The sequence below is a fragment of the Aricia agestis genome, chromosome 3, assembly GCF_905147365.1.
Source record: "Aricia agestis chromosome 3, ilAriAges1.1, whole genome shotgun sequence".
In the NCBI taxonomy this organism is placed as follows: domain Eukaryota; kingdom Metazoa; phylum Arthropoda; class Insecta; order Lepidoptera; family Lycaenidae; genus Aricia; species Aricia agestis.
The window spans coordinates 3291265-3314712 of record NC_056408.1 but is presented as its reverse complement, the minus strand read 5'-3'; the positions used below and the strand labels follow the sequence as shown (position 1 = coordinate 3314712).

At 37.9% G+C, this 23448-nt stretch overlaps 1 protein-coding gene across 7 annotated transcripts in view; it reads left to right on the top strand.

Moving 5' to 3' along the window:
- Positions 1–23448, top strand: part of LOC121740256 (chaoptin) — a 66131-nt gene that overhangs the window by 37453 nt on the left and 5230 nt on the right. Inside the window, exons 3-23 of one of the 7 annotated variants that reach the window (XM_042132899.1) lie at positions 509–604; positions 3275–3479; positions 8067–8237; positions 9195–9403; positions 9828–9982; positions 11128–11230; positions 12227–12427; positions 12835–12971; positions 13846–13881; positions 14477–14696; positions 14974–15195; positions 15667–15908; positions 16302–16471; positions 17253–17342; positions 17948–18004; positions 18193–18274; positions 18994–19159; positions 19628–19770; positions 20058–20199; positions 21486–21611; positions 22327–22515. In XM_042132899.1, the coding sequence (XP_041988833.1) occupies positions 509–604; positions 3275–3479; positions 8067–8237; positions 9195–9403; positions 9828–9982; positions 11128–11230; positions 12227–12427; positions 12835–12971; positions 13846–13881; positions 14477–14696; positions 14974–15195; positions 15667–15908; positions 16302–16471; positions 17253–17342; positions 17948–18004; positions 18193–18274; positions 18994–19159; positions 19628–19770; positions 20058–20199; positions 21486–21611; positions 22327–22515 (3162 nt within the window). The remainder of the gene's footprint in view (positions 1–508; positions 605–3274; positions 3480–8066; positions 8238–9194; positions 9404–9827; positions 9983–11127; positions 11231–12226; positions 12428–12834; positions 12972–13845; positions 13882–14476; positions 14697–14973; positions 15196–15666; positions 15909–16301; positions 16472–17252; positions 17343–17947; positions 18005–18192; positions 18275–18993; positions 19160–19627; positions 19771–20057; positions 20200–21485; positions 21612–22326; positions 22516–23448) is intronic. The other 6 variants (XM_042132900.1, XM_042132901.1, XM_042132903.1 and 3 more) reach the window with 6 other exon arrangements.

The following is a 23448-nucleotide window of genomic DNA, read 5'->3' as shown; positions in this document are numbered from 1 at the left end:
CTGACTCTAAAAATCAAACATCGTCCTTCTCTCTTCACACTCACGCCCGTCTTTCATATGCCAGGTGAAAAAGGACGGCGCGGAATCATTGCTGAGTTAGTTTTACTTGAATAAAAGACGAACTATAATGATTATGAAAAAAGTGTTTTGAGCAAATTTAGGTTTTATCAATACCTTTTTAGATATTAAAAAATATTAAAGAAAAGACAGCAAACTTCGAAGATCCAAGCAAAAATGTGTCTAAAACAAGGTTTTTTGTAAAAAAGAAACTATCGAGCATTTTTTGAGTAATCGTGTTTTCGTCTTGAGCATTTAATCTTTATGAACTGAAGTTACTTGTGTCAGAAAATCAGTTTTCTAGACCTTACAGATTTTGAGATCTAGGTTAATGTATGTAGTCAAGTTAGGGTCATATGGGCTCTTAACCCCCACAAATCACAATCTCCTTACTTTTTAATTATTTTCCTTTGTTATGAACACTGAACTAATGTTGATACTTTTGTTGCAGAGTTTAATGACGCTGATCAAGTTCGGGTACGCGCTGGTGATCGTGGCCTTCCTCCTGATGATGTGGGCCTCGCTCTCCGGCGTCGGAGCGTTGGAGGTTTGTATGCAACCATTAGATTTTAATGAAACCGTATGGTACTACCTATGTCTAAGTGCTTGTTCAGACACCGAGTGGTTAAATTTAGTGTGTACGCTATAATACAACGCCTTTGAAATAAGCTACGAGCAGTTAAAACACACGGGTCCAAACCACGCGGTTCCCGTTGTGTCTGAACAAGCACCAGCACCCGCAGCATGGTTACAGTAGAAATACGAAAGTATAGACAAACAGCGGAGATAAACCGAAGGTGCCATCCCGATCTTTACAGCGGCTAGCCGCGATCGACAAAAAATAATTTCTACTGTGGCCATGCTACGGATGCAAATCTATTTTTTTTTAAATAAAATAAGGGGGCAAACGAGCAAACGGGTCACCTGATGCAACTACCGTCGCCCATGGACACTCGCAACATCAGAAGAGCTGCAGGTGCGTTGCCGGCCTTTTAAAAGGGAATACTTTCTTTTCTTGAAGGTTTGCAGGTCCTATAGGTCCGGAAATACTGCTGGTGACAGTTCGTTCCAGAGTTTTACAGTGCGCGGCAGAAAGTTACGCGAGAAACGCACAGTGAAAGACTGCCACTCATCAAGGTGATGAGGATGGTATATTTTACAAACATCTTGGGTGGTTTCAGTGAAACATGTTTAGCATCCCTGGTTACATTATATTTCCAGTCATGTCTCATAAGTCATAAGTCTGATATTGCGATTAATAGGTCCAGTTTTTCAATGTAACTAGACTTACTTTTGCATCCCTTGTTCCATAAAGGTCTTGGCATCGTTTGTTATTTCCGCCTTAAAAAAATTAGCTTTGCGTTCTTTGAAGCGATGCTTCTTACTTTAACAGGAGGTAGAGCTTGTTTAACTCTATAACATGATGCGCCCTACCTTCTTCACTAGTTTATATAAATGGGTAATTTTAAACTGTTAATATGAGAGAGGGGCACATCATTATGTCTGAAATGATGTGAAATCTGACATTTTACGACCCACAATATTCGAGAAATCTACCCCAAAACCATGTGTCCATGTAACGCTAAACACCCTAATAAAACTAAGCAACATAAAACTGGTTGAAATGACTTATTCCCAGGATATCTGTCCTCCGTTACTCTGCCGGCAATTGACACGATTTCTCACAAACACACACGACACACTGTTGCTTGGATCATCTTTTCCTTCAATCAGCCTTACTAAGCCTTACGCAGACTTGAATGCGATAATTTTCTTTGATACTCCTTTAAAGTGTGATAGTGTTGCATATCTTCTTTACTAGGTCACGATTTGGATACCTAGAATTCTGTGAAAAGCTTCCATGTCATTGCAAACCCAATAATTATTTCACTATTACAAAGGATAAAACAATTAGTATTGTTCAAAGTTGTAACTAGCAACTAAGTAGAGGTTACCACATGTTCCCACGGCACTCTTAGATGTGTAAACTTTGTTGTTATGTTTCTATGATATGTCGATTAATAAAGACATTTTTACACTAAATGCTAGGTGTTGTTTGCAACTTCGATGCGCTACAATTCGTTTATGTAGCTGGAACCGCACATTTTCGGAGACGTAACTACTCTATGTCCTTTTCCGGGTTCAAAGTATATCAAAGTCAAAGTCAAAATTTATTATTCAGAATAAGTTTTTTTTCAAACACTTTCTGAACGTTGATGCTACTGGGACCTACCACCGGTTCGGGAACTAACCCGGCGAGAAGAACCGGCGTAAGAAACTCGCACGGGTGACGGGGCCATCTTTTACCAAAACAGATGGAAAATTAAAATGTCATTATGACTAAATAAAAAATATCTATTACAATTTTCATACAAATTGATTCAGTGCCTTAAGTGTGAGAGTTAACAGACAGACATATATACACATTACACACACTGCTTTCGAGTCATAAGGTATGAATTATCTTATATATTTAAACGAGCAATTCTTGTATATATATAAATATATAATTGGAATCTCGGAATTGGCTCCAACGATATTCATGAAATTTAGTATATAGGTGGTTTCGGGGGCGATAAATCGATCTAGCTCGCTAGGAATCATTTTTAGAAAATGTTATTTTGTTCGTGTTTTATCGAATACCGAGCAAAGCTCGGTCAAATAGCTAGTTATTATTTACTAGAAAGGAAGCACACAAAAGGAAAGCCAAGTATGAGTACAGGTGCGGTGCGATGTCTTTCACCGACACGTGATCAGCATTCGGCATCAAAATTCTAAAGCAATGCGTCACAAATCACTATGCTACTGTTTTAAATCGTACGGTCTATGTCTTATTTAAAAAATCAAAAAGCTTTGATATCGCTTTATCCAATATTTTTTATGAATTATTTCACAGTTACATACCGATTCACCATTATCGTTCCATACCAAATCCATCTGACGATTTGTACGGGGTAGTTTACGTTGAACACAACTGTATGTCTTTTAATCCAGTCCAGATAAAGCATTTGTTACTCGATACTTTACTACCTAATAATGTACCAGAATGTACTATCCGATAAAATAATAAACTGGCTGACCTCCGACAGATCCGTGTCATAATATGTCATAACCCAACCAAATAACGTAGGTCCGCCATCTGCCCATGAACCAACTACTCTTACACGTATATTAACACTTTACTCATCTTCCAGCTAACAATATATTTTGTTCTCAGCTGCACGTAGACACGGGGCACCCGCCATGCCTCTTCCAGGCGCTCTGCACATGCTCGAAGCCAGCAGGCGACCTGGGTATCGTGACGTGCGCGCACGTGCCCATCTTCCGAGTACCCGCTGCCGTGAACAGCTCTAAAGTGTTCACGCTGCAACTGACGGATAACCATATAAAGGACCTGGATCCCCAGTTCTTCCAGACCACTGGTAGGTTATTCCTAAACTCTCGTACTCCTTAAATGCTGCTGGAACATCTCTAAAGTATTCACGCTGCAGCTAATCGATAACCATAATAAGGACCTGGAGCCGCAGTTCTTTCAGACCACTCCTAAGTTATTCCTAAAATCTCTTATTCCTTTAATGCTGCTGGAACATCTCTAAAGTGTTCCAGCAGCATATAAGGAATTTTAAATTGCTGAAGCTGATATAACCACATTAAGGACCTGGAGCCGCAGTTCTTCCAGACCACTGGTAGGTTAATCCTTAAATCTCTTATTCCTTAAACGCTGCTGGAACAGCTCTAATGTGTATACGCTGCAGGTGCCATAACCATATTAAGGACCTGGAGCCGCAGATCTTCCAGACCACTGGTAGGTTAATCCTTAAATCTCCTATTTCTTAAACGCTGCTGGAACAGCTGTAAAGTGTATACGCTGCAGCTGGCATAACCACATTAAGGACCTGGAGCCGCAGTTCTTCCAGACCACTGGTAGGTTAATCCTTAAATCTCCTATTTCTTAAACGCTGCTGGAACAGCTCTAAAGTGTATACGCTGCAGCTGGCATAACCACATTAAGGATCTAGAGCCGCAGTTCTTCCAGACCACTGGTAGGTTAATTCTTAAATCTCCTATTTCTTAAACGCTGCTCGAACAGCTCTAAAGATTTCACATTGCGGCTGACGGATAACCACATTCCAGGTCTTTAACCTGGAACCGCTTCCAGGCCAGTGGTAGGAATTATTCCTAAAATATCCTAATCCTTAAATGCTGCTGAAACAGCTCTAGTCTTTACACTGCAGCTGACAGATAACCATATGAAGCACCTGGAGCCGCAGTTCCTCAAGACTACCGGTAAGCCCCAAAACTAGCCGCCTGCTTCGCGAAAACAAAAAATAATAATACTTAGTTTAAAAAAAACATGTTTTTTTTATTTTAAAGTTTCGAATTAATTAGACTCCTGGAGAAAGGTAAAAATTGTTCTCAAAGATTCCGTTAAATACATATACAGCTCAATCTAATAATAGCTTGTTAACAAAAGAAAGGAAGCGGTCGATGTTTAAAAAGACTAAGTACTCCTATAATGCTTTTCCTATACTATCGTCGTATTCCTATCGCTATGCTTGCCGGTTGTGAGTTGCGGCTCTAATAGGCTTCACTAATGTGAAATTGATGTAGGTATTATCGATTATTATAATTCATCATGTGTTGTTAATTCATTCAAGCATTAACAATTTAAGTTTTAACTTAGATATCCATTTTATCTTTCTGACTCAGTCAACGTCTCATTTTAATACTTAATACAAATTGTATGTTTCCTCAAGATAAAACAAATAGGATTACTAATTCTGAGCGAGTAGCGTATTTGGCTGAAGGCTTAATCCATTACAACGCTTACAAAGCGAACGGTTATACTTCCATTACTAAGCCGAGATTTTGCTGACGTACTTTTTCGTATAACCATTTTAATATATTTGCTGAAATGTATATTGAGCTTTATATACTTTTATATTTTCAGAGATGTCTCTTTGTCAGTTGTTATATATTATAAATTATCTTTAAAAGTTACTAAAGGAAACGCCCACAAATCATAAGCTGCACTTAAGTGTTTCCTAACGTCTTAAGCAGTATTTAAGTATTTGGTCAACGAATATTTTGTAATAATTATTTATTGTTCACTAAATAATATGTATTGGAATAATTACAAATAACAGAATCGATTTAATTTCTAGGGATAAGGAGTTTTGATTTTCTCAATAGTGTTTCGGCCCTAAATCAACAAGCAAGCTTATCGGAAAGGGTTCGAAAATCAATCCCGATTTACGCGTTTCTGAATAATTATACTTAATTACTATTTATTTTAACTTATAAGTTATAACTAATATAAGTTAAACCCATTTGTTTTAATCCAACTATTTACTCTTAGGTTGCGTTTACATTAACTATCAGCCACTATAGCGGCGCGGCGGCATTAGTTATAAGCAAGCTCGCTAGCTCATTTTAGTCAATAGTACATAATATAATACAGCCATTCTCAAAGTGTGGGGCGGAGCGATATATTATACATATTTTTTTAGAAATATCGTGAGACACCAGAATGGAGACAATCAATTCAAAACAAAACACCATTTTTGGGGTCCTTCAAACATGTCAGTTTCGCCACAAAAAAGTTTGAGAACCGCTGGTATAATGCAATAACGTACTGTTAGTGAATGAAAAAGTGAATGTGTATCAAAATTCCATAAGCTGTGTAACGCACGATCACTTTCAATGGTTGACAGTTTGGTGTGAACGCCGCCTAAAGGTACAAGTTGGAACCGAGCGACACGCGACAACTGCAGATTTCTATGTTTTAAATATAAAACTCAAAGGTCAAATATAAAACTCACAGCCCAAACCACTGGACCGATCGGGCTGAAATTTGGCATGCAGGTAGATGTTATGATGTAGGTATCCGCTAAGAAAGGATTTTGATCAATTCTACCTCCAAGGGGTTAAAATAGGGGATGAAAGTTTGTAAATAATAATACTTCTTAACGCGAGCGAAGCCGCGGGCAAAAGCTCGTATTGTATAAGTGTCGCGAGCTCCGTGTCGCTAGCTGGGGAGGGTATTTCATAGAAATACATAGAACCCAATAGTGTCGCGACGACACGTCGTCTGCAGTTGTCGCATGTCGCTCGGTTCCAACTTATACCTTTAGATTACTAAAATCCGTTTGCTTCAAATCCAAAACCTATTTATTCTTAGTTATTACGGAATGTATCGTTCGTATATTGAAACATGTTCCGAAGTAGTTATCGCGCTATTAAAGTTTGGGTTCCGACCTGCTGCGTTTGAGAACTTAATTAAGTTGGTTATCGATTTGACAGCTCCATTTACACATGAGCTAAGAGTTTATTAACTATAAGTTGTGCTCAAGTTATAATAAATAGAACGTTTTCTCTATGTTCTACGCTCGTTTCAAACAAATGTCGTAGACCAGGGGCTCCCAATATTTTTTAGCCTGCGGCGCAGTTACATGTCACAATATTTTGTCACGACGCCCTACTCTACCTAGCTATCACAACAATATATACGTGCCATGCTTTGACACGAATGGGCCGGCTCGACCGGAGAAATACCACTTTCTCACAGAAAACCGGCGTGAAACAGCGCTTGCGCTGTGTTTCGCCGAGTGAGTGAGTTTACCGAAGGCCTAATCCCCTACCCTATTCCCTTCCCTACCCTCCCCTATTCCCTTCCCTTCTCATCACTACCCTCCCCTATTACCCTATTTCCTGTGTCCCGCCGAGTGTCCATGGGCGACGGAAGTTGCTTTCCATCAGGTGACCCGTTTGCTCGTTTGCCCCCTTATTTCATTAAAAAAACAATATAAGTACATAAATAAACACTTTTATAGTTAGGTTAAGCAGGTAATTGGTAAATAATAATTAACAAATATTTCATCATCTACCTGTTTTACAAAATGATTACTATTTTATATTATATTTTGTGGTTTCGGATACTGATGCAGGACGATCGACTCGCGGCTACCCTCTTGCCTTCCCACGGCGCACCAGGGCGCCTCGGCGCACAGTTTGTGAACCCCTGTCGTAGGCTAATGGTATCTAGAACGATGTTTGAGGGTGTCATGCGCTTTATGATTCATGAAACTCACTTTATTGGGTATACTGAGTTATTGTAGATGTTAAACTATAAAATATTATAATATAAGTTTCTGTATGGTTATAACCACAGATGTTATAACGAAGATAGAACTCGCATATATGGGTCTACCTACACCATTAAGTTCTTTTCTTTGAAGTATCTTGTGCTACCGCGTGGCTTAAAATCTGACAGTCCATTTTTTCTAGCATATTTGACCTAGGAAATCAATAAGGACTTTGAATAAGGCCATCTTCACACGGCACAATCCTGCACGTTTCCTGCTCGTTTTTTTGCAGTATAATATCGTTAAGACACGAATAAATGGTGGCACATACAATGTATTATAGAATCATTCACACGTCGATTGTACTGCACATTTGTTGCAGTACAATCGGCGTATGAATGTTAGACGTATACTGCAAAAAACGTGCTGGATTGTGCCGTGTGAACCTACTCTAAGTGATTGAAATTTTCTCACTCAAAGCAGTTTTAACCATAAAGTTAATATACCTAGCGGAATAGAGCAACAATCTCGAGCTGTCAAACGTAACCGAAATTGGTTTCATCTGTGTGTAAAAATATGTGTACGTATACACTGACACTAGCATGATTGAACATGAATACTATCAGATTAAATTGTTAACGTGCGGCACGTGCCGACTGGACGTCAAAAAAAGAGTGCTGCTGTCATGTATGACACGTCTCTTTTTACCACGCAGTGTTACTGATAGTGACATCTCTCTTGCTCAGGCCTTTGTTTCTCTATTCCGATAGGTATATTTACTTTATGGTTTTAACTAATCAAGCGATGTATTGAAGCAAGTCTAACATAATAAGACCGGACTATTTCCCGAACATGGGGGTCGTTCATCATGTAGGAAATCCTGAAAACATAATTTTCTAATCCATATAAAATATTTTATTCCAGGCATGTACCGACTGGCCATCAACAAGAATCCTCTAGAAAGCATCCACGAAGAGGCGTTCTACGGGCTGGACAACACGCTATGGGAGTTGGAACTGCAGGAGGACAAGTTAACGGCCGTGCCCAGCAGAGCACTGAGGTACCTGCAGAAACTACGCCTGTTGGATTTGACAGGTAAGGGTATTGAGTAGGGGTGGTTGTCTACTTGTAGTTTTGAAGCGGGAAAATTGACCTTACATAACCATCACTTCTGTGTTGATCCGCTTGGAAATTGTTTAGATGAATATTTGATTATATTTAGTACAACAATTGTACGTTTCCATACTTGTGTAATAGCTATGGGAATCAATATTCACAAATTTTAATTTTTTGTTATTTTCACTCGTTAAATTTTCTTCTTCTGTAAGTCTGTAGCTGAAGAGAGCTAGTAAAAAAAGTTGAAAGAAAAATTAATTAAAATCTTTAGAAAAGGAGCTCTAAGTTACGAGAATCTTGACTTGAAAATTATTAAATTTTTAGCGAGCGTGCCAGAGTACAAGATTGAGTGCGTGCGTGCAAATATTTAATTTCGGAAAGTTTAATTTTGTGAGATTTATAACCCCGTAACTTTAGTCTCACGTTAAGGGCCACTTTAGGAGGTATAAAGTTTTATGTAGAGCGAGAGAATTTGCATAGTTCCCAGTCTGATCTACGTAAGGAATTGCTCTTCACATCACGAGAATATTTCGTAACCATTTTGTCAGAGTCCTTACACATTTCATTAACCTTTTTCAGAAGTACCTATCTGTTAACCATTCGATGATTTCGAATATTTGTTAGTCACGTGACACGTCCCGAAGGAGTTTTGATGTGTCATTTTTGTCTGTTATTGTTGGTCGTGTCAATCAATCATTTATAAATGTGAAAGTGTGTCTGTTTGTCTGTCTAGCAATCTGTTACCTCTTCACGCCAAAACCGCTAAACCGATTTCGCTGAAATTTAGTAGTAAGAGATACTTTGAATCCCGGAAAGGGACATAGGATACTTTTTGGCCCGAAAAAATTTACGATAAACGAATTTTGGCGCAACGTTATTGCGGGCGTCATCTAGTAGAATGATTAAACATTTATCTTTAAACGTTCAAAATTAAAGGTAACGAAATAACGGACATATCTGGCGACAACTGGCTGGGTTTGGAGAACACGCTGCAGACTCTGGTGCTGGCAGACAACTCCATATCCAGCCTGCCTCTGGACGCCTTCTCCGGGCTTCCCATGCTGGAGACCCTGGACCTCCGAGGCAACCATCTGACGGTCATCGACAGTGGTGTCTTTAGGGATGGCATGAATAGACTTAGCAAGGTGAGTTTGGTACTGTTGTAGTCACAGACATAGATCTATGTCTGTGGTTGTAGTGAAGAGTTATTTGCTTTGAGTCTTCTTGCTGTGTATCTGTGATAGTAATTAATCTTTCTAATTATATTATTGAGCTTTAAAGAGTACAAAACTTTATGAATAGGAGCAAATTGCCTCAAGGTGAGGAATAATATCATAGAATTCTAAATGGCTATTGCTTTCTCAGTTACCATTAGGACTTTAAGTTGCACGTTAGCTCTGTCGTTTTTCATATGAATGAAAGAGAAGACATGACGATTTAACAAGCCGTTAACACTAACAGACGTCGGTGAAATAGGACCTTAAGCTCATAGTCGTCTTCATAAACCTTTTCATAATTTTAACTAAGTACTCAATAATGGAACTTCTCAAAATTTTCAAACCTTTCTAGCTGATCCTAGCGGACAACCAGCTGCAGTATATCCCGTACGAGGAGCTGTCACCCCTGCGCCAGCTGCGATTCCTGGACCTGGCCAACAACCTCATCCGCCAGGTGCCTCCGGTTCATGACCTCAACGGCGTCCGCCTGAACCTGGACTGGCTCAAGTAGGTTCTATAGATATTGTGTAAAAAAATACGTGTAGCACTCGGGGACTGCCGCGTTAAAGCTATTGCATAGCATTCTTATCAACTTACGCAATTATAATTCGCATAAGTCGCACGCACAAAAAACTCAGTGCCGAAGTCTGCCGAACTGAAACCACGTTAGACGAATGTTAGGTGTTTTTCGTTACGGAATTTCTTGATTCGGTCGCCGCGCTCAAATCCCACGATTTGCAATAGCTTGATTAACTGTAGCGGACAGACAGACGGACAGACAGTAAAGTTTTAGTGATAAGGTCTCGTTTTTACCCTTTGGACACGGAGCCCTAAAGTTTGAAAACGGTCTAACGTCTTTATAATACTAGATACCGTACCTAGCTAAATATCATGTTAATTTACGTAATACGATTTTAAACTTAAAATATAATTTTCCGTCGTAACCCAAATGCTTAAACACAAAACACATCCTGAGGCTTTATACTGATCCTATCGCGAAATTTTGCAAAATATAAGTCAGGATAAACATATTTACCCCTCAGTCGGGGTAAATTACAAATTCACATCCCCACAAATCCCCAGCCAGTTTTCACTGAATATGTGATTGGTTCTTTTGTGTGAACCCCGTCCTCTCCAAATTATGAAAAGGATATGAATATTTTAGAATATTTCTTTGCATAAGACGTAAACTTTATGTACCAAAACATTAAATAACGATAAACGTTAAGTTCAGTGGCTTAGCAGAATAAAATTATATTATAACGTATTCGTTAAAATGTATAGGTACCTACACGTTTTGGTTACACAAAGTTTTTGTCTTTGTCCTTTGTGAAAATTTCAAAAGGCTAGTTACCCATAGGGTTCTTGAGATACAGCCTGGAGACAGACGTACAGACGGACAGACATCGAAGTCTCACTTATAGAACCCTATTACTGATATTTCGATGTCTGTCGGACTCGGATACGGAATACGAACTCCGTATTTTTTGGGTACGGAACCCTAAAAACAAAGTCCTTGCCTTTTTGCTACCCTATTTTCGTTACATACCAATTTTGACCACAGGCAAAACTTATCTATATTTATTTCAAAAATAACGACCGTTGTTTTTCTCATTTTAGTCTTTCAAAAAACAAAAACATATATTTTTCAGGTTGGACAACAACAACATCAAAGTATTGATGCCTGGCTCATTTAAAAATTTCAACGTATTGAACCAAACGTCGCTGGATGGAAACCAAATTTATACAATAAGGGTGCGTATAATTTTCCTTGTAAATTAATTTAAGCTTCCGGGACAATCTCTGGGGTCCAATAGGACAATGATAGATTGCTGGTGTATGTACATTGTAGAGTGCATGATTATGAGAAGACATCCCTGCCATGAGCTCTTATTACTTTAATATTACTTTCAAATTTGGCATAAACAAAAACCATACTTATGTTTATATAAATAGAGATCATGTTTGCTTAAGTATACGAAATCCAAAAGTAATATTAAAGTAATACTGCTATAAGAGCTCATGGTTTCAGGCTGATGTGTTGATTGATAAAATACCTCGTTTCTGATGTGATAATAATAGGGAATATTACGCTTTAAAGTATAAGAGTAAAATGAGGAAGGGAGTAAATGTGGGCACTACGCAAGTAGTCAATTTTTTTGGTCGGATAATAATTTACTGTATGTGGTAACATACAGTTAATTATTATCCGACCAAAATCCGACATACGACAACGACGAAGAAAATTTATAGAAACGTTGTCAAACGTCGAAAAACTTTGAGCTGGTGTTGCCGTCTAGCGTAAAAACATTACTTGTAATACATCCTATTATTGCGCACTTTAGGAAGATCTTTTAAACCTGTCACAAAAACGCTCGCCCAGTCAAATTAAAAACTATCATTTTAAATAGGTTGTGGCGAAGTCAATATTTTTAATAAAACAAAAATATTGACTTCGCCACAACCTATTTAAAATGATAGTTTTACGCCTAAAGTTGTTCGGCATAACATAATATTATTAAGCTACGCAGTATAGTTATGAAACTATACTGCGTGAGCAAATCAATAATAATTATTATCATATTCGAATCTCGATCAACACAACAGTCAAGATGATACTTAAATATTTTGCTAGATACTGGTTTACTTATAAGTTTTCTTAACTTTAACAATTTTAACAAAAAGTCAATTATTTTACTAGATTTTCAACTATCAATTGCCATAAAATATAATTAACTGTTATATTTTCAGGAGGACGCGTTCCGGAACGCCAAAATCCGTGTCCTCTCCCTGCGCGACTGCAGCATTAGTGACCTGTCCCCAGCCTCGTTCGCCGGCCTCGAGAACAGCCTGCAGAGCCTCGACCTGTCAGAGAACAACCTCACCACCATCTCCAAGTTCATGCTGAACAAGCTGGACTCGTTGCGGTTCCTCAACCTTAGAGAAAACAAGGTCAGGGTGATTTTTAACCGACTTCCAAAAATGAGGAGGTTATACGTTCGGCTGTGGATATTTTTTTTTTATGTATGTTCAACGATTACTCCGCCGTCTGTGAACCGATTTGCAAAATTTTTGTTTTGTTATATTAGGTTTCACTCCAATTTGGTCCCATTTTCACAAAAGTGGTGACCTGGAGATGGGATCCATGAGTAAATTCAGCATACAGGGAAAAGGTCGGCACTCAGGGTAAATTCACAAGGGTATTACCGACACAGGGTAAGTCCGGATTGTCCGGATTGTCCGAATTGCGTTGTGCCTGGCTCTGATTTAGCGTCAACTTGAATTATCCGGAATATCTCTAATAACAATAGCCACAATTTATTTTAAAAAAATAATTAAAGCTCAACAACTTTTTACAGGTCGACACGAATTTACTAGCAACGAACTATCCTTCAGAATACTCGCTACCCTCCGTCAACAATTTCCAGTATAAGCTGTTCCATCTGGACATCAGTGGTACTTCTTCCCTGGAGATGAGTCTACAGGACGTCAGGAGGTGAGAAAATAAATAAAATTATGAATAAAAGTAAAAAAATATATAAATAAATTAGTGGACACAACCTAAAATCTTTTCATAAAGAATTTGTAAATATGTAAATAATATAAGATCACTTGCGCCAGCCTGGCTAAAAGTTCCTTGCGGACTTAATGTTTTGTTATATTTCTCTCTCTCTCTGTTCTTTGTTATTAATAAGAAAGAGAAGACATGATATTTGTAAATGTGTTATCAATAATACAGTTTGGCGCAAGTGGCCTGAGTTAAATATAACAAATAACATAAAAACATAAATTAAATTAAATTTGTGTTTAGGTAGTGGTTAAAATGCGATCGATGATCTTGAGTTTTGTGATTTAAATACTTACTTTGATAGAGATAATTATTGTAAATAATATAGAATGCTTACAATATATTGTGTACTGGTGTGCAAGGATTTCTTTATTACTGTGTCTCTCCAGGGTAAGTCGTCGATGTTTCATAAAAATTTGAGGCTTTTTTAATATTATTTTTAGTTAAAGATTACTTTTATAGCTGTTATTTTAAATGCCTTCCTGGCTATGGCATGAATTATGAACATAGTTAAACCCCTATTTTATTAGACATAGAATAGTTGCCAGATGCGTCTTAACTTCGAAAAATTATACGAAATTATTGGTCCCTATCTTTAGCTTGCCCCAGCTGACCCCTTAGTTTATAATTTTTCTAAATATTTCTAGGTTTAAGCTCCTTCTAGATTTTAACCTTTTGCATTTTTATAAATTTTTAGGAGTCTAGTTTTAGTTTTTAAACCTTTTAGTATATAGTTTAAAATCCCTTTTTTTATTTTACTTTTAGCTTCGCACGTGTCTTTGCTATTACATTTCTATTGCAGAGACGAGAACGACACACACTGCAGTAGAGGTGAAAAGTAAGTCTGTGTGTGTGACTCGACATGATCTGTGGTTTTTTTTCTTCATACTTTTGTTGTCGTTACCTATACATTACAGGTTTTTACAATAATTCAAATTAAAACTTGTAAAAATACGCAATGATTGTATACTATGACATCTGCAGGTACAGCCTTTTTCGTTTGTAAATACCACATTTTTCGTTGGAATTCCCGATGTACTGTGCTTTATTTACACTAAATACACTACTTACTGTAAAAACCTGATTATCAAATACTTTTCAACTTGTTGTTTTACTTACCTGTGTTGCTTTTTCCATTACAAGGATAACTGAGCCAAAATAAATCGTGTCTGAATCGTTTTGTCGCATGGTTTGAATAGCATTTACTGTGTGTCGTTGCATATAAACAGTAGATGAATAAAAATACAAATTTTGAGCATGTCTAAATTAACAATTGGACGTTTTTTTATGTAAAAAAAAGATTTTAGGTTGTGAAAACTCGTGCATCTCATTGGAGCACACATTTTCATACTCATCTTCATATACACAGATGGTTTGAAAATGAGTTTCATGTGTGTTTGTAATTTAACCCTAACAAAACTATTTATTTTTAGAATGCGTTCACTCCGATATCTAGCCGTCAGCAAGTTGATAAGACGTAGTATAACCTCAGAAGACTTTCTGGAATTCGGTGTAGATTTGGAGGACTTGAAAATAATCGGTAGCACGATAAATCGTATCGAATCCAGCGCTTTCCAACATGTTCGAACGATCAAGACTTTGGATTTATCTGAGAACCACATCGAATATATCGATCCGTTTGCGTTTGCTGAGGTAAAGTAACTAACTTTATTTATTTTATTGTAAGAATAGAATCATGATATTATTTACTTACTCTAGAACTGCTGAGATCTTACTTTATGGTCGAAATTTTAGTGTTTCTTAATGAAGAAAAATAATAATTGGAAAAACTAATGACTGAATCCATGTTAGTATGCGTTCTTTTAAAATTTTTATTTATGTCGAAATCTATTGCCCAATTTTGTTGCAAAAATATTTCGAATTGTGATGATGATGTTTTTTTGCTTATTACCTACCTCTATGCTTACAGTTGCATAGCCTAACAACGCTTAAAATGGCGAACGGATTACACGATTCAGTAAAGGTCTTACCATTCGAACCGTTGAAAGCGCTAATTGAGCTGCAATACTTGGACGTGAGCAACAATAGGCTGCAGAACGTTCCAGACACATCATTCCATTTTCTCTACAAACTGAAGACTTTGAATCTGCAAGATAATCTCATAGATCACTTCTCTAAAGGCACATTACAGGTATGAAAGTCATTACAAGTAAAAATTTAACTGCAATATTAGGCTAGAAATTGTGTGAAAGCCGAAAAAAACTAAACTTTGAATAACAAGTAACGACTAAGAAATGTTTGGAAATCGAACATAAAATCGTATATCAAATACAAAATCTATTTGACATCGACTTTAGACTCGATATTTAACCCTTTAACCGCCAAGGTCGGAATAATCCGACAAATATTTTCGTGCCCATTTCGCCAAGTTCGGATATTTACGACCTACCCACTACTCGCTTAATCTGCCTTTTTTCCATTCCATTGTCAACTACTTTGTATTAGCGGGCCCCTAGACAAGCAATTTTATTGCGCAATATTATCACGTTTTGACTAAGTATATTATATTCCTATTATTATCGTTATCGTTTTTTTTTAAGAATTTTCTGTCACTCCATGGTACATTTAGAGTGTTAATTAATAAAAATATCTCATATTACAGGGAGATATACACAGACAACTGGAAGGAGTTTATCTATCACTCAACAAAATCAGGGTCATTGAGCAACACACTTTCGTCAACTTGAAGGAACTACAGGAGATACATTTGGAAGACAACCTGATAGAGTCCCTATTCCGACGATCTTTCACCAGCATGGACAACCTTAAAGTTATAAATCTAAGCGGCAACTCAATATTCGATATCAGTGAAGAAGCGTTCCAGAATTTGCCAGCCCTAAAAGAGTAAGTACTTATTACAATTAATACGCAAAATAATTTTAGATATTAATATAAAACTGACACTAAAATTATTTATGTTTTCTCAATAAATGTTAATACCTTAACCATGTTAAAGATTACAAAGTCACTTTGCTAATAAGGGTGGCATAGTCTTCGATCATAATTCATAATACAGGAACTCGGCGTAAATTAATATTTTGTTGACGGACGATATAGTGCGATACATTTTCGAATATGAACGAAAAATCTAGTAACGATAAGTCAGACTGAATCTCTACGTATTCGGTTACTGAGCTGTTAATACGGTCCTAAAGTACACCAAGTGAGGACAAACTTTTAATGTATGGTGTTATTTATGAAAGAACGAAACTAATCAATGATCATACAATTTTCCAGGTTGGATATCTCTTTCAATCGTCTCGGCACATTCAAGTTCTCTATCTTCGATCAAGTGGGTTCGGCTACAGCCCTAAAAGTGAATGCGTCGTACAACAGAATCGTATCGCTGACAGACTCCAACGCACCCATGTTCTTCACATCCAACTTCTATGCTCCTAAGACGCAAAGTGAGTATTGTAAATATGTCTTTTTGCACACATTGCTTATAATTTTTGTATTTTAATAACAGTCATGGAGAAAATATCTGTATGTACCCAGATTCTGTTATTTTAATTCAACAATTAATGCGGCTTTGTTTCTAGTTTGATCGAGTTTCCAATCAATCTACAAAATAGTATTCTCATCAAATTACACACAATTACAGTTTTGGTTGGTTACAAACTCCAAATGTCAGTCCATTATTTTGTTTGACGAATACTATAACACTAATATTCAATTGATAGAAATAGACTGGATCGAACAAGAAATTAAGCGTGGCGTGGCTGTGTTTTTGCATACTAGCTGAATTTACAGATATTTCGTTCGCATAGTATTATACTACGTACATCAAATCGATTTGGTCAAAGCACATAATTACAGCATGATTTTTTAATTAATAGGGTAGTTTATTTGCATGTTTTTAATTGTTATTTTGGTTAACAAAACTATTTAGTAGTGTTTCACTTTTTTGTAAGATTCAGGAGTAATCAGGGTACCTAAATTGGAAAACCTAGGATAAGTTCAGATAATTCAAGTAAACGCTTAATTAGCGAGTTTTTTATTTACCTTGTACCACGGTGGCCGGTAAACGTTAAAGATTATTTTGTTTCTTGAAACAAATACTATTTAACCTTAACTTAAATTATCTGGCCTTACCCTGCATTCGTACATACCCTGATTAGCCTTATAATGTTTTTTGCATGACTCGTATCTAACGGCATGTTTTTTCTTTGCATTTTCTTGCTTAAGGATTGATTTCCGAGCCGGAGGTCAATATTTCAGCTTTGGAAACTAACATTTCTTCTTTGGATACTGATACTAAAATGGAACCGGATGAAGGTGATATTTTGTATTATTTCACACGTAAACTGACGTAAGTGAAGTTAAAGTAATTTACGTCTAGCTAACAGACTTACAAGGCTGTTATCTGTCAGAACTGACGTTGCCATATTGTATAACTTGTGAGATAGCTACCTACTCGACGTTCACGTCTGTCAATGTCATCTAATGATGCATTGACGTTACGGCCGTTTACTTATTATTATACACCTGTATAATATGCTACGTTATATGTATACGTACGTATTGGATAGAAGCCAGGCATGTTTATGCCTGGCTTCTATCCAAACGAACTTACGCGCGTATATTTTTATTTTTACGTACGTTTTCGGAGTACTAACCGGCCATAATTTTAATATTATAGTTCACTACTAAGTAATGAAAATCTTAAGTACCTAATGGTATTATTGTGGCCGAATTGTGAATAATTATTATCGCTGATGTCATTTTGAGTGACAACTGTTTTGCATCCATGTCCCCATGACTAATGTCATCCAAGAAAGAGACATCCTTGTAGGTCACACTTACGACAGTTTACTCGCTTGTTGCAATCTTGTTTTTTTATGTTGAATAGTTGTGTATTTTGGTTTGTTTTTCGGTTGTAGTTTATACTGACACAGAAATAGAATCCGAAGATGCCAGCCCATGGAGAATAGAAAGAGGTATTTCAATTTTTTTGCACTTGTTACTAATATTACCTAATGTGTTTTGCATTAGATAATAACTTTAAACTTTTGAGTTAATATTAATTATTAGATATTGTTTTATGTTAAATTATCCTTATTATGATCTTTAGCAGAAATATGTTAAGTTATAACAGTTTACATATTATTTACTGGAATATTTTCAGGTCTTGGGACAGTGTCAATCAACATCCGAGTATTGGACTTCTCTCGTAACAACATCACCTATATTGCTCCATATTACTTCAGGTATATATTGATGCGTTTATTTAGTACTCTCCGTATTACTAGACATTGTATGATGTGTAGAAAATTTTTTGCTTTGTCAATTGTCTCATTCTAAATGTTCATCCGGAGAGAGAAACTTAAAAAGTCAAATAAACTTTGTACTTTTTCGCAATAAAGAGTGACCTCTTATCTAAATCCAAAACCTTAACTAAGTATTACCATACTACATTTTATTGTCATTTTTAAACGATTTTCGTGTGAAGTTATAAACATACACATTCACAAACACACACACACACACACATACAAACGTGTAGGAACTTTTATAATAATAACTCCCACACCAATGTTACCGACCGAAACACCGGTTTCGGTCGGTAACAGTGGCCGGTTTCATTGAAACCATGCCAGGTACGCAGGAGTAATTTTATTACGTCCAGGTGTGGCACAGTACACAAGAGCACTCTCTATTCCTTTACTTCTCATAACCCAGTGGGATGGACGACCGACACGACTGACAAGAGAACAGGCGCAGGACTGACATTTTGCATGCCCGTAGCCATCCGACGTACAGATCATCTTACTTGTCAGACAATCAGGTCATCAGCCTGTATTGTCCTAAACATGTTTCCAACGCGGGAATCGAACCCACGGCCTCCGAGTCAAGAGCCACGCTCTAAACCATTGGACCACGGAGGAGCACTGTTATAATATTAGCCTACTATGCTCCTAATTCCCAGGCACGCGGACCTGACCCTCTCCGAGCTGTATCTCTCCCACAATCAGCTGCGCAACATCACGCGCGAGGTGTTCGGCTCCATGCTGATGCTGCAGCTACTGGACCTGTCACACAACATGATATACCACATGGAGTACGACTGCTTCAAGAAAGTCAGGAATTTGCAGGTGAGGAAATTTTGATGTCGATATATTTGACAACGTACAACTTTGAGATCGCTCGACGAAAATGAAGGAGTAATAATTGATACGTGTATACAATGTTAATTGGTTAATGCTGGCTTCTCATCGTTATATCTCGAGCCGCGCCGCGCCAGCTCGAGCCACGTGCCATGTGACCTGTGACTCAAGGTGGTGCGGGGTTGGCTCGAGCAGACGCGTCCGATCCGATTAAAGTCGGTAACTTCAAAGGCGCGGCTCGAGCGGCTCGTGATATTATGCGCCGTGAAAAGCCAGCATAATTTGGTGTGGTAACTTAAAAAAAAACTGCAATAACCGGCCTCTCAGTCGGTTAGAAATATAAATAAAAACTTTTTTTTCTACCCACATCAATCATCATACTACTACACTCCGAATATATTAGGATTATTAGTTATATTTCGTTTGTATCTCAACAGAATTTCTCAATATTTTCAGATAATCAACCTATCGCACAACAACCTGATCGACCTCCCAGTTGAGGTGTTCCACGACATGCACGGTCTGACCTTCGTGGATTTATCACACAACTATATCAAGAACCTGGCCAGCAACCTCATACCCTCGCCGGCTTTGGAAAGGTAAGATGACATGATGATGATATCACGTGACAAATTAACTTTCACTTAGAAATACGCTAAACGGATCATCATAAATCAGCTACATAAACCTTCAACTAAATAAATACACCGACAAACTTAAACTTTGCTTAGGGCCTATTTCACCACTTCCTGATAAGGCTATCCACCAATTACTTAACTTGACAGATCAAGTATGGAGAATCTGTCGAAAAAGTTGTGAATAGCCTATTAGGCACTTTATCAGAAAGTGGTGAAACAGGCCCTTAAAGTAGTAATTTCATTTTCAGGCTTGATCTGTCAGACAACGAGCTATCTAGAATACCAACGAATGCCCTGTCGCCCGCTGCAGCGATCAACTTGGTCGAGTTGGATTTGAGTGGAAACTCCATACCGGCTATATCCATAGCTGATCTAGTTCAGACCTTTAGAGTGAGTAACTTGTGAATAGTTGTGTGTCTGTGTGAGTGTTTGATTTGTGTCGTGTGTTTGTGTGTGTGAGCACTTGATGCTAACCTAATATTTCTTGATGGGTGTTACCAATATTCACAGTTTTCAAAGTAGAATTGACTGTTAAATTGAGATAATCCAACTTAGGTAAACTTCTTCTTGTCTTTGTAAATAATATGCACTGTATTTCTAATATAAAACAAAGTCCCTAGACAAAAACATGGTACACAATCCTACTACACATACTATCAAAAATACATACTAACTTGGACAACAACCTGCACTTACCACAAAAGACAGAACGAACCAGTAGGTCAACTCCAAAAAAACTAACAAATCGGCACAAGTACCAGTGCTGTCAGTTGTAACTTGTAAGCAACAGCTGAGCAACGCAGTCACGGTGCGCGCCAGTCTATATGTCAAACGTATAAATTTCGAAAACACTTCTAATAGTTGGGGAGGGGAAAAGGGGATTTCAGGACAAACTTGAGTGTGTCATATTAAGCTTATAGGCTTCCGACATGTGTTTAGCTATCATGGTATAGAAATCAGATTTCTCACGTGGTGGATAAAACAAAAATTAACCCACCACGTGAGTATACCCCAAAGAAGCTTCCATAAAAAGCACTGACGATTCAAAGGTTAGGTAAGCCTGTAGGGACATTTTAAAATATAAAAAATAAACCTTAAAATTTTCCAAACTAAGCTTCGCAGATATTTTATTTTGCACCAAACTAAATTATTTAGTCCTTGTTGTCTAAGATATATACTTTATAATTATTTACCTAAATAAGCAATTTTCTGAATATATTTTCTTTTTCAAAACTTAAAAATGGCTACAGTTTCTGATCCCACCGCTAAAATAAAAAACGCTCTAATTATTTTTTTATCAGTTTTACCTTATGTAAAATACCTAATAGGTCTCCATGACGCTCGAGTGACTACACAAATAGCACCTTCCCCTCCCCTACTATAAGGGTCAATTATTCAGACCACAACGTGACGCACATTTATAAATTTATAAATTTGTATGGATTTGACAGATTTGCAAGACGTCTCTCACAATTGAAGTCTGCCAATTCAGTAAGAAATGCATCTACGCGTCGCGTTACGGTCTAATTGACCCTCAGTCGGTCTACTAGTTCGTTCTGTCTATTGTGCACTTACTGACCAATGTCCTTTAGATTCATAATCTCTCTACCGTTGAAAGTAACCCGTATCTATGTAACCAGCACTCGTAGTAGCTAGTAAGCTAAGTGTGTGTGTAGCCTGACGGAGAGTACTGGGGAGAGGAGGCGGACTACAGCGACGACTACATGTACCACACCGCGCGCAGAGACCATACCAGAGTGTTCCATCACAAGAAGCAGTACCCGCAGAATATATTGTATAAGGTATTGGCTGAGTTACAATTGTATTTTAAACAGAAATTGCGAGCTATTCGCAATTTTGTTTGACTCAGATTCAGAACCTAATAGCCATGTCCACACTGTGCACTTTCATCTTCAATTTTCGTCATCAACTTTCATATTGGCGCATTCAATAATTGAATGCGTCAAGGAACGCAACGCCAATATTGTTTTGAGTTTTGGATACGGTCAGAGGGCATGCGTCGCGGGCATGCCTCACGTTCGCTGTTGACTGCGCTATAACGCATGCCCTTGACGAACAAAAAAAGGCACAGTGTGGACAAAGCTAATGGTCAATTTATACAAGCGCAGTCGAAGCGCATAGAAGCGACTTACCAAAGCTGAACAGAACAAATTCAACCTTAACTCCAGAACGTAACGCACACATTACTTTGACGCTTCGATGCGCTTCGACTCTCCATTATAAATGCAAAAAAATGTCTGTCTGTCTGTCTGCCTGTCTAGACAGACGTCTATTACCTCCTCACGCTACAAACCTCTGAACTGATTTTGCTGAAATTTGGTATGAAGATACTTTGAGTCCCGGGGAAGGACATAGGCTACTTTTGGTCCTGGAAAAATGTACAGTTCGCATGCGATAAACAAATTTTGGCTCTACGAAGTTGCGGGCATCATCGAGTTTCTCATAATAAAGAAGAGAATTATAAGAGAAGAATTAATCATACCTAACCATCCACAGTCGCTCGCCTGGCTAGATCTCTCGGACAACCACCTGGTCCGCGTGGAGGTGGGGGCATTTACCGCTTTACCCCGCCTGCGCTGGCTCGACCTCAGCCGAAACCTCCCCTTCAGCAACGACCGAAACATCTTCAAGGGACTGGAGCGGAGACTGTCGCACCTGGGTCTACAGAACACCAGTCTTACTGCTGTGAGTAGTTTTTTTCTTAATGATGATGAAATAAAGAAGAGGAATGATGTGAAGCGATATGTAGGCTGGTATAAATAGACAGTACTTAAGATGCGACCCGGTCTCAAGACGCGATTGTGATTGGTTGGCTCTGTGATTGGTCCAAATTTTGACAGCCAACCAATCACAGAGCCTGAACCGTGTCTTGAGACCAAGATCTATCTTGAGTACTGACTATTTATACCAGCCGTGGTTAAGAAGGATTGAAAAAATTACACTATGGGTCAATTCAGACCGCTACGTGACGCGTAGATGCATTTCTTTTGTATTGACTTGACAGATTTGCTTTTTTCACGCAATTGAAGTCTATAAATTCAATAGAAATTCAGAAATGCATCTACATGTCGCGTTGCGGTCTGAGTTGACCCTAATTATAATCTAATATATAAAATTCTCGTGTCATGGGGAGCGTGGTTGAGCTCCTCTGAAACAGCACGAACGATTTTCGTGAATCTTAGCGAGTACTATATCGGCTGGGGTTGAGAATCGGACAACATCTACTTTTTATATTGTTATGTGCATTTGTTAAATAAATAATATTAAAATTATTACAACTCGAGACTGAGAGTGTTTTCACACTATCCGATCCGATACCGGGGTAAGTATGAACCGATATCCGATATCGGGCCGGACAATATGATAGACATATTTCATACATTTTACTTACCCCGATATCGGATCGGATAATGTGAAAACGCCCTGACGGCGACCATGGTTTGTGTGACGGGATAGCGATGGACTTTGCCATGGTGACATACTTATTTAGACACTTCAATAAAATAATGTGGGCGAAAATCGAAATACTTTATACGGCAAAACAACGTTTGCCGGGAGAGCTAGTATTATATATTTTACCAACTGTATACCAAAGTGTGGGGAGAAACTTCGTGGAAC